General features: G+C 48.4%; 1 protein-coding gene across 1 annotated transcript in view; it reads right to left on the bottom strand.

Moving 5' to 3' along the window:
* NUAK1 (NUAK family kinase 1) overlaps positions 1-12,298 on the bottom strand; it is a 72,790-nt gene that overhangs the window by 33,931 nt on the left and 26,561 nt on the right. The window contains exon 2 of the mRNA XM_054574589.1: positions 5,897-6,017. Coding sequence (XP_054430564.1) covers positions 5,897-6,017 — 121 coding nt within the window. The remainder of the gene's footprint in view (positions 1-5,896; positions 6,018-12,298) is intronic.

The following is a 12,298-nucleotide window of genomic DNA, read 5'->3' as shown; positions in this document are numbered from 1 at the left end:
CTCTGGTGGGCACTTCCTTTTCAGCTGCTCTTCCCAGATTGTCAATTACCTCCCTGCTGAGAGAATGGAATTCCTCTGACTGCAAACTGGGGTCCAGCTCCGAGATGGTGCCAGAGATTTCTTCCTTCTCTCTCTCGATTAGGTTACCCTTCGCATCACACACTGGAAGGTGTGTTTCCATCCTCTTTCATTTGGCTGGGCCTTAGAAGCCAGCTCCGGTTTGTGTTGGCAGAGCTGACAGAGCTGCAGGTTAATCACCTTCCCCCATGGGCAAACAGGACACAAAGCCCAGGGTCTGGCTGGTGAGAGCAACATTTGAAAGGAATTGTTTTTGATATTTGCAGCATTGATTCAGCAAGGTTGCAGGTCATATGGGCCTGCAGCTATTATGAATAATATATAAATAACTTATATTTGCATAGACTGCGGTGTAGACAACACTCGCCCTAGGAGGAGGGCACTGGATGTGGGCCCCGAGCTTGTTCATGAGACATGCAGAAATATTTCCTAAAATACCCATAAGCCTGGGATTGAATGCTCTCATGTGTTTGAAACAGTGTTCTCTGTGAAGACCAGCAATTCTCCTCACCACAGGGTCTAGGACAATGTCCCCAATCAGGGGTCACTGCAGAACACCACCAAGAGACCCGGTAGGTTTTATGAGCACCGGTTTCAGGATGTCCCTGACTGGGTTTGACTCTCAGACCCACCACTTCTTAGTTGGTATAACCTTGGGAAAACCTCAATTTCCCTTACCATAAAGCAGGGATATTCACCGTTTGCATATCATGGACGTAAGGATTAAATGAGATCATACATGTACACATCCTAGCTCAAGGTAAACACTCCACAATTCCTAGTTCTTTTAAAGTGCACATTCATAAATGCTATTTCCCTCATCAAAAGCAATGGCTTGCCCCCACTCGTGGTCATAAAATCCTTACTCCCTCCTTTAGTCGATGTGACCAAAATGGGGCCCTCCCCTGCCACCATCCTACTCACTCACCCCCTCAGCCTCACAGGCCCTCCGTCACTTTTACCAACACAAGCTCCTCCTCTGAGCATCCACACATGCTGTTCCCTTTGCCGGCTCTTTGGAGGGCTCACTCCCTGTTCCACTCAGGTCCCAGCTCAAAAGTCATTTATCTGTTCACTTGTCTACTCACTGAATGTCAGCTCCATGGGGCCAAAGCTTGTCTTGTTCACCCCTGTATCACTAGTGCCTAGAACAGAGCCTGGTACACATGAAGCACTTACGTGGCGTTTTTTTAATGAACGAGTTACTTTTTCTCTGGAACTAGTATTTCAGCAACACCAGTTAATACCGTCTAAGAAGGTGCCTTCCCCACATGACAGCCCACAGTCCCGAAACATACAGGAGGTGCACCATTGCTTTGTCACACTTACTGTTGTCATTGTTGCTACCGCTACGTGTGTGTGTTTAATCATAAAGGTCCTTGTTGAAAAAGAAATTACAAAGTTCTTTAATAGCCTCCACTGACTTGGCTAATGTCCAAACAGCCACTCAGGTGCCTTGGCATTGACTTTTCATTAAGCAAATTACTGCATTTCTGCACTCAGCTAAGGCTCTTGACAGGCCTGTCAAACAACCAATCACCTTTCAGAGAGAAGGTTTCCTTTCGCCTTGTGAGTGGCAGAGAGACCAGCCCATTAACTCACAGACTTGGACTCCACCACCTTGCTGCCACCTCACTGTTCCTGCCACGCCCAGGGTTGGAAAGGATAGAAAAGGCCAGGCTGAGGGGGATGCCTGGGGCAGAGAGGTCGATGCAGAGCCAGCAAAACAAGACGCAAAGTCAAAACCACAGGGCTGAGGCCTGGCAGAGGGAAAAAACGAATGGGGTCAGAAGACCTGTGGGCTAGGGCCGCCAGCTAGCCATGGCGCCACGGCAGGAGCTGAACCGGGTCCTCCCCAATTCCCGTAGGAAAGTCCTAACTCCCAGTACAGAACGTGACCCTCTATGGATACAGGATCTTTAACGAGATAACTGAGGTTAATGAGGTCATGGCGGGGGGGGGACGTTAATCCAATGGGGCTGGTGTCCTTATAAAAAGCGGAACCTTGGACACAGACACATTCAGCGGGAAGATGCTGTGAGGACGCAGGGGGAAGGCAGCCACCTACAAACCGAGGAGAGTGGCCTCAGAAGAAATGAATTCTGCTGATATCTTCATCTTGGACGTCTAGCCTCCAGGATTGTGAGACAAGAAATTTCTGTTGTTTCAGTGCCCCAGTCTGTGGCACTTGGTTGTGGCAGCCCCAGCAAACTCATTCACCCAGCAAGTCATGAACCATCCAGGGCCTCCCTTTCCACAACTGCCCAATGGGAACACCTGGCCTGCAGGCGTCCGGATGTCGAACTTCACTCTCAGAACGGCGCTCTTGGGGTGGGTCCTGGGCAGCAAAGCAGATAAAGTCGTAAGACCTGAAGACTGTGGGGTCACAGTTTAAGCGGTGAGAGCTGGACAGTGCCTTGGCCCTCTCCCCTGCGCCCTCCACAGTTTCTGAGTGGATGTGGGAGAAACAGAACTTATGTGGGAGAAGAGCAAGAGAACAGAGCAGGGATTGGAGATCTCTAAGAAATTAAAAAGAAAAAAATGACCACAGTGAAGTCCCTGGGAGTCTTCTGGATAACAGCACCACCTTTTATTTGTATGGCACCCTGCAGGTGACAAACACTGGTGGCACTGGGGATTTTCCCAGCCTATTCGAAGTCAGGAATCTCTCCGAGAGTCTGATGAAAGCTATGCACCACCCCCCCATAAACAAAAGTAACCCACACACTTCCCACATTATATCAACATAGTTCTTTCCTGTAATGAAGACAATGTTCTGTGTCTACACCATCCAGCAAGGCAGCCACTAGACACAGGTGGCTGTCAGGCACCTGAAATGGGGCTAGTGCAACTAAGGAACTGAATTTTTACATTTTTTCATTGCAATGACTTTTAATTTAAATATCCACCTGTGGCTCTGCTTTTGTATTAGGCAATGTGGTGACAGACTATTCCGGAGGGTTTATGGAGCCCCGTAAAATACCCTTGACTGCGGACAGCAGGTAAAGAGCCACTTAACGATGATGGCGCTGTCTTCACAATCATGCCCCTTGTTGAGCTCACCAGCACAGGTACCGCCTCATTCAGTCCCACCGACAAGCCTATGAGAGAGGCCGGGCACTCCCCTCTGTTTTACGGATGGGATCACTGAGGCACTGAGAGGCCTGCCATTCTGCCCAAAGTCCACGTCTGATGTGAGAACGCAAGCTCTCTCCTAACTCCCTGAAAGCACTTCAGGGGGGCTTATGAATGGAGATGAGTGGAGTCCTTCTCGATATGAATTGAGGGAGATTATTTCGAGTCATCCAACGAACTTTAATTCCCACTGGTACCCATCTAAGCAAGGGCCTCTCGTCTTCTTGAAGCTTCCAGCAGGGACTGGACTAAAGCCGGCTTGACCTTGATAATAGAATGTTCTTCCATGAAGGTTCCTCTCCGGCCTTCCCTTAGGAAGCAGACAGATACCCTGTTCCCCTTCCGGTCTGTAGGATTCCCAGGTGGAGTGGAGAAGCCAGGCTTCTCCACGTCAGACTCCGGTCCCCCCAGATGCCTCTCAGATAAAGAACCTGGAACTTCATGCTGGGAGAACACTCCCTCTCTGCCTTCCTGATACAGGCAGCTCCTGCTCTAGGTCAAGAAATGCCAAACACATAAATATTCACAGGACGTGTGATCCACCCTGGTCCCACCATACAATATTCTGCCTTCAGGTTTCCATAGCAACTGGGCCAACGGGAACAAGAACACTCAGAATTTCCTAAAACTCACTCTCATCCTGCCCTTTATATCTCTCTCACTTCTGACTTCTAGAAAGTCCCCTCATTCACCAGGCAGATTCAGGTTTGTTCTATCAGCCTGAAATTCTCCTTTAGCCAATTCTTCCTCAAAAGAAAACTCTCCAAGGCCCAGCCCAGATACCACCCACCTCCATGAAAACTTCTCACCCACAGGCCTCCACAGTCCCAGAATATGTTGCTTACACATCTCTGGAACATTTTTTCTATCATGCCTTGCATCACTTCTTGAGCATGAGATCCCTGCCACGTTCCTCTTCGGAAATTTCTAACCACGTTTCACACAGAGTCACGAGTAGACACTCAGCAGACCCATGGTTCCCAAGCTGTTAAAACACAGATGACCCGCCCCCTCCCCCCGAGGTGCTGATTCAGCAGGTCCCAGGTGAGGCCCGGGAACCTGCATTTCTATCAATCCCAATTTATACTGATGCTGCAGGGACCACACTTTGAAAATCACTGCAAGAGATGTCTGTGGAATGAGTAAGTGGCTGAATGAATGGAAATGTCCCTTAAAATCAAAATAAACAAACTTATCACCATTTCCTTCTAGGTGAGGAACAAAAACAGCAGAGAGCCAGAAGAAGGAGAACTCAAATACCAGAGAAACTTCTACCCTTTTGTATTATCTTAGCTCTTACTGTGTAACTTCTCATAATCAGACCAGAAATTAAAAATAGGTTCATTTTTCTGACTCCGTCATATATTAAAAAATATTCTCTGTATATATGTAGATACAGGAAGAAATGCCTGGAAATATGTTCACTAATAATGCTCATATAGGGATGTTGAGATTTCCAGAAGCTTCACAATTTTTGTAGCTTTGTATAATATGTGAACTTATTTTTACTGTAATCGTGTATCAATTTTATGGAAATAAAGCTATATATTAATGTAGAAAGTAAATATATATACATTTATATCCTCAAGAAACACTTTGACTTGGAAAGTCCAAGTCTAGAAATTTTTCATAAGAAAATAATCAGAAATGAATGTAAAAATGACATCCAAGGATGGTCACTAAAGCCCTGTTTATAATAACCAGAAACTTGAAACAACTTAAATGTTTGACAAAAGGAATTAGAGTCAATAAATTATGGTATTTCCATAAATGGAATACTATAAAGCATTTTAAAACGTCCCTGTAGGGGATATTTATTGACATAAGAAGAGATGCATAATACAAAAATGAAAAACAATCAAGCTACAAAACAGTATAAACTGTATGATCTAACTTTGGAAAAAGACACATACAGATAGAAAGAAGTAGATAAAAATGTAAATATGGACAGAGAGCTTTTTATCAAACAGAGAGAACAGAAATTATTTTTTAATTGTAACATTAGTATTTTAATCATTTCTGCAATAACCACATATATTGCTTATGTAATATTTTTCCAGGATATTTTAAAGAATGAGAAGCTGTGGGAAATTTATACTCTCCATTTCTTCCCAGGAGAGACCAAAGAAGTTGAAGCGGGAGCATTTTTATAAGCCATTTCCCTCCCTGCTGTTCCATAAACACCAGGTACAACTTGGATCTATTTGCATTAATAGATCCCTCTTTTTTCTCCAAGTTTTCTGGACCTGCTCAAAGGTCATTCATAACTCGAAGAGCCTAACTTTGAGTGACTCATGATACCGCCCCCTCAGCACCAGCTTTGAAGAATGACGTTTCCAATGTATCCAGTGCTACTGGGTCACCCAAAAAACTGCCATTTTTTCAGAAACCATGGCTGTCCCACCTACTGGCTTTCTATTAGGTGTGTTGCTTAGCAACCTCCAAGGAACTGGGAAGCCGGAAGAAGGCACGAGCTGGAGATATTTTATGACCAAAGTGAGCTGCGCTACGTGTCTGGCTGTATTCAAGGTAACCAAGTAAGAGATAACACCCGGCTATTTTTGCATCATGAGGAAAAATACTTGGCTCCTGCCCAAAAGGGCAATTACCTAAAAATCTTGGCAGGCCTCGTGGTATGAGAAATGGTAACTGATACGAGGATGGAAAAAAAAAAATCACTGACCTTCATAAATACTGATGATATGAGGATGGTTGAGGGATGACATAATCTCAATCTCTCGTCTGATGTGAACCATGTCTTGTTCATCCTTAATTTTGTCCTTACGAATGGATTTTATAGCAACCTGTAAAGTCAGGAAATGAAATGTTACTCAGAGAACTAAACAGATGCAAATCAGCTATTGGGGGAGTTTGGAAAATAAGTACAGATGTTACATGTTGGCAGAATTGACAATAACCAAAACAAAGCTTCCAAATACCCCCCATCATGTCTTCCCTTTACAGCAGAAACACCCTTCTCCCGACAACGGAAAACATGAGGTTTTCACAGCCAGGGGTTTGGGAGGATGAATTTCCTTCTCTGGAAGCGGAGGCTGCTTCACGTGGCCAGATTTGTTTACTCTAGGAATCTTGAGCCTTTGAAAAAAGAAAAACGGAAGACGGAGGGTTCGGTTTACAGGGTATCGATGATTAAACACGGAGAGGTGAAATCAGTATCACTCAGCTCCTCCGGCAGCTGCCACGGCATTGGCCACAAGCAGCTTTACTGCAGGCCCTATCTGGAGGCCACGTCTTGGGTTTTAAGACTCCAGGTTACGCTTTGCATCTGCACTTGCTCAGAAGCCAAATCCTTCTTAGCACCCTTCCCCTTGCCCAAGGCAGCCTCAGCAGCACAGGATGTGACAAAGAGGCTGCGCTAGAGGAAAATCCGGGTAAAACCAAGGGAGTGACAGCGAGACTCCCTGCCCAGCCCCAGGGGATTCTGAAAGCTCCGTACCTGCAAATCCAAACCTGTGAGATGTGCCAGGGCCAAGACACAGAGCAATTACTCAAAAGAAATCCATAAATTAAATGACATTAAATGACAGTGGGAATCCGATAAGGAAAAACATATTTGCCAATGGATTCATCTTTGCTCGTGAGCAAGTTGGTTGGTAATTTAATTCTCCTTGGCTCTAAGGAGGACAGAAACCACTTGCGGGGGTGGGGAGGTATCCACGCGGAACAAGGAAGCCTGCCAACCAGTGTGCTGCCAGCTCCAAAAGCCTGCTTCGTGACCTCCAACCTGGTGTGTCTGTGGCCTTAACTCACCTGCCCCACGCCTTCCCCGAGGAAAGCTTTTAAACCATCCTTCTGGATTCCGAAGCCATAACATGCCCCAGGGGGAAAAGAATGGCCTTGCTATCTGCAGCCCAGGGTCACACCTTGACTTACAAAGGGTAAAGCCCAGGGGCCCTTGGCAGTATTGTAACCACATCTGTGAACATTCAAACTTCCAGTTTCCACCAGGTCCCCCGCTAAACACTCTACGTAGAATACATTTCGAAAATTCAGTGACTCCACCGGTAATGCAACAAGAATGGGGAAGCTATTTTTTGTTGCTGTTGCTATTTACTGACCTCCCCGAAACAGTTTAAGTTGACCAGCAGCTCCCTGTACTTCTCCGTGGCAGAACCTTCCCCCGTTGTAATTAAATCAGATTTTGTGTCATTACTTGACTTTACACTAGTGGGGATCTTACTCACTGCTTTATCTCAGTGCTTAACACCATGCCTGGCACGTGGCAGGCCTGAGAAAACACAGTGTGGGAAGACAGGCAGGCGGGCTGGCAGGCAGGCAGGTAGACAGACGGCCTGGAAAGGAGAGGAGAGGAGGGAAGGAGGGAGGAGAGGGGGAGGCAGGGGTTGATGCTACAAGGCGATGAGAGCCCGGAATGGAGAGGTGATAGTGAAACTGGAGCAGGAAAGGAGGAACCACTCCTGCCAAACAACAACGCCACAGAGACATGCACAGTAGGAAGATGACTTGGGATTTCTTGGACATCCTACCTACACGGGCAATCAAGGAAGAAGAAAGCAGGCAGGAAACACGAGACACTCCGCCGGATAAAAGGCGGCGCCCAGAGAGGAACGAGCTTCCAGCTACAAGGCCCCTTTTCACCACAGGGCCAGGCTCTGCGCTACCCCAAGTCCTCACGACGGCCCGATACAGTAGGTAGCGAGGAAAGCCTCTGTGTGCTTACGTCAAATGTAAAGACATGACTGGGAGGCTTTATTTCATCTGAGCGGGGCTGGCGAGCCTGAGTGCTGGTTCTGGGAGGCAGCAGACAGTGAACACACACAGGCCTGGAGGACGTGGGTGGCTGCTGGACCGACTCCTACATTCCTCCCTGAACTAAAGACGGGAGGAGGGGCGAAGCCACCCCTTTGATTATGCAGCAGGCTGAACTTGGCCTTGAGGAGGCCCTATTGTCAAATGACAATAGGAAATACATTCTCTCCTCATCCAGGGTCGGGGGAGGGTAGTGACATTCACTGCGGGGATGAGAAAATAAGCCCACTTGTCAATTTCCCCCAACGGGAGCCAGAGGCCGAGGGTCCCACGGTGCCTTTGCCAGGGGGGCGCTTCCAGCCCAGTGTGAGAAGGGGAGTGTCCACATTCTAATAAAACCCCACTCGGCACTGAGGAAACTAAAAGGACTCCATTAATGTTAATAAGCATGGCGGTTGTCCCTCCCCAAAAGCGTCCCTCTTCCAACAATGAATCTTCTATTGAAAATGTAAGAGAGGGCTCATTCTATCCCCTATTTCAAAGGGGTGGTGGGACGTCAGGAGGAGACGGATGCTAGAAATCACTTAGAACCGCCGTGCGACTGCCCAGGCCAGAGGGAGCCCTTTTCGTTCAGCTCCCAAGGTCACAGAGCCAGTTAATGGCAAACTGCAAAAATAATAACGATAGTAATAATAGCAGGAGCACTTAACTCCGGGCTAAGCGCTTTATGCACGTCAGATCTTCGCATCCTCCTCATCATTCAAGCTTTAGCTTCATGCCACCCCCTTAGGGAGGCCCTGGTTGATAAGGCCACCCCTGCCCACCTCCTCTACACCCTTCCCTGTTCTATCCTTTTGGGAGCGTTTTGTACCATCTGAAACTATCTTGCATCCCTGTTTGCTGCATATTCTTTCAGCCTATGGGCCAAATCCAGCTTGAGGCCTGTTTAGAACTAAGAATGGTTGTCATGTTTTTAAACAGTTGTATAAAAGGAAGAAGGAGATCTGTAACTGTAGCTTCTGTGATGGAATGTAGTGCCCGCTTCATGAACTTGAAGGATACACTGAGCCAGGGCACAGTGCAGCTGTATTGCATAATGGTTAGCAATGTGGCTTTAATTCCCAGTGAAAATCCTTCACTAGCTGTGTGACCTTGGGCAGGTTACATAACCTCTCTGTGCTCCACGTTCCTCATCTGTCAAGTAGGGAAATAACAGTACCAGCTTTGTGGGTGCCCTGTGAGGATGACACACCAGGGCCTTAGATGTGCCTGGGCCAGGGTAAATGTTCAGTAAATATCAAGCATGTTTAACCTGGAGAGAGTTCCCCATAAACAGGGCCTTCTTTTCTTCCTTCTTCCCTCCCTCCCTCCTTCCCTCCCTCCCTTCCTCTCTTCCTTTCTTCCTTCTTTCCTTCCTTCCTTCCTTCCTTCCTTCCTTCCTTCCTTCCTTCCTTCCTTCCTTCCCTCCCTCCTTTCACCGTCAGAGCAAACCTGAATTCCTCCTGGTTCCTCACAAGGCAGTGAGTGAAGGCCTTGGGAATGGAAACCACATTTGTTCACAAAGAACACAGAGGGCTGGAGCATCTGTCTCCTGGGTCTTTAAACTGTACCCTCATCTGAAATGTCAAGAAGCTCAGAGCAGCTGGGGCCTACCATGTATGGCACCGGAGCCTGAGACCAGACAGAAGATGAACAACTTGAAGCTCAGGCCATCCTCCTCCGACTCTTTCTTATGGTTACCCAACCATGTGAACAAGGAAATGCAGTCTTCCTCCTTAAAGTGAAAACGCCGACTTAAACTATCCCCTTGAGCTTTTCTGGATTTGTTCATCCACTGACTCCGCTGATGCCTACCAGGTACCAAGCACAATGCTGAGACAACACAAGAGGTAGCCAATACGACTCTGCCCCAGCCCTGAAGGTGGGGGAAAGGGAGGGAGACAAGGACAAGAGAGAAAAATTACACAATTACATAATCTCCCTCGTGACCAAAAGCTACCGAAGACATGCACAGAGATGACAGCGTTATGGAAAAAAGATCCTCTCTGGTTTTCCTTCACCGCCCCCCCACCACATCTACAGAGAAAAATGAAGATAAGTAAAGGGTCCAGCAGGAATAGATAACCAAACGTCTGAAATCATACACCCTCCAAAAAACACAAAAATCCAATTTGTTCTAGCACGAGTCAGACTTCGCTCCGCCTTCACGATGACTGCGGCGGGGAAGTCAGGTGTCTGAGCCCAACACGCAACGCAGCAACTTTTGTAAGTGGTCCCCACGTCTAGACGGCACCGTGTGCCTTATAAAACAGTCTGCCTTTAAATAAGGCCACCCCATTGTTTAATGTTTAAACCGTATGCAGCAGCAGGTCCGGCCGGGGGCCTGCCGGCGCTGCCCTGCGGTGCCTGCCTGTTTAAGAGGCAAACTCAGCCCAGCCAATTCCCATCCCTTGTTAAATGTAACGAGCCCGGTCTCCTCTTCTGCAGAGGGAGGTGTTCCTTTTTGTGAATAATCACCCCAAACCACCTGCTCTGCATCCCGCCCCGTGGCCACTGTGAACGTTAAGAGCTTGGTGACCTCGGCAGGATAGTACGGTAAAAGCTTAGGCTTTTCCTGGCTGGCTGACTTCAAGCAAGCCTCAGCCTCACAGGCCTCAGTTTCCTCATCTGTAAAATGGGTTTAGCAAGTCGTACCTCCTGGGGCTGTTGGAAGGAGTGGAAATAATGTAGTCAACGTGCCTGGCACACAGTGAATGGTGGTGACTGTCAATGAGGCCTATTGGATAAGGGGTCCTGGGCCACGTTTAAGGGGTGATGAGCGCACAGTGTATCATCTCACAGACCTCTCCCCTCCCCGTCTCCCCCACGCAGCTTCTCCTCCCCACATTTACACTGAAGGAGGAGCAGGTTAAAATTCATATCCAGCCTGCATGTCCACATACTGTCCTCCTGGCCTGCTTTGGGGTGAGGGGCATTCTGGGCAGGCTGTGTGCGTATTTGAGGCTCTAGCCCAGAAAAATCACTGCTCTCGGTCCCCCGCAGCCACCTCCCATGGAAGCTCAGTCACTGTCATGTGTCAGCCTGCAGGGAGTGCTCTAGCACAGTGCCTCTCAAACGGGGGTCACGGGCATCTTGTTAAAATGCAGATTCTGAATCCAAAGGTCTCAGGAGGGGCCTGGGATTCTGCATTTCTAGAAAGCTCTCAGGTGTTGCCAGTAACTCAGGCTCGAGGACCCACCCTGAGCAGCTTTGTGCTCTACCTTTGGCCCTGACATACCAACATCTTTATTTATTTTTTTTCTTATACCATATCAACATGCAGTCTAAATAACAGCAGTGACTAACATTCATTACATTTACCATGTGCCGGTGGACCTTATCTCATGTAATCCTTACTACACCCCCGTTTGGAGGGGAAGAGACTGAGGCAGAGGACATAAGCATTACCCTAAATGACACAGCTTGCAGACGATGGAGCGCAGACTCCAGCCCAGGCAGGCTGAGCCCAGAGGCCACTGATTCTTGAGTCTGTGGATAAAGTTGGGATGGACAGCCAATGTGGCAGGTGACAGACCCTCTCATAAAATCCCAAACAGTCTCCCCAGGCCAGTGCGATGGGCCCCCTCCAAGCAGATGAAGTCTTGCAGGGTCACATGTGAGGTGCTGGGAGAGGGGACTGGGGAGTGAGCAGCAGGGAAGACACAGAGCCATAAACGCGGCATTAGCATCACTTAGTGAAAGCAAGTTTGCGGTTACCTGGCAATAGGAGTTGGCAGCTGCCCCACCATTCACCAGATGTGATCTCACGCCCAGCCACGTTCTGTCCCACGGGAGCTGTGGGGCATCGAGTCACAGGCAGCCCAGGGACCTTTTCTGACCAAGGGGCCCATTGCAAGCGGTCTCCAGGCAGCCAAGTTGGAGGCCAGTGTACAGATTCCCGTTCTTGTCTGGTTGATGGTCAGAGGTCGGGCAAGGTAGGGCTCCGCATGGGCCACACGGGCCCAAGGCTCCCCAGGATCACCAAATGGCTTCCACTCAGAAAGCCTGTAACCAGCCATCACCCAGGCAAATACCACCCAGGAGACCACCTTGCAGCCAAAGCCCCTAATTAATTAAATGACCCCCGGCTCTTTGTGAGCAGCCCGGCCAACTCAGGAAAACACTCAGGCGAGATGCAGTGATGCAACCGGACCCACAGGGACCCAAGCCAGCTCTGCCATGGGGCCCGCAGGCCTCTTCCTCTCCAGCCTGTTGATTCATGTTGTTACATGGATGTTTTTTCAGACAGAAGCGGGTTGGAAGCCAAGAGTTGTATCAACAGGCTCTGAGAAGAAGCACCCTGATGCCAAGGAGC

The sequence above is a fragment of the Pteronotus mesoamericanus genome, unplaced genomic scaffold (assembly GCF_021234165.1).
Source record: "Pteronotus mesoamericanus isolate MK-2021 breed Mesoamerican mustached bat unplaced genomic scaffold, CSHL_Meso_final contig_263, whole genome shotgun sequence".
Classification (NCBI taxonomy): Eukaryota; Metazoa; Chordata; class Mammalia; order Chiroptera; family Mormoopidae; genus Pteronotus; species Pteronotus mesoamericanus.
Note: the sequence above shows the minus strand (reverse complement) of the source record. Positions and strands in the feature narration are given on the sequence as shown.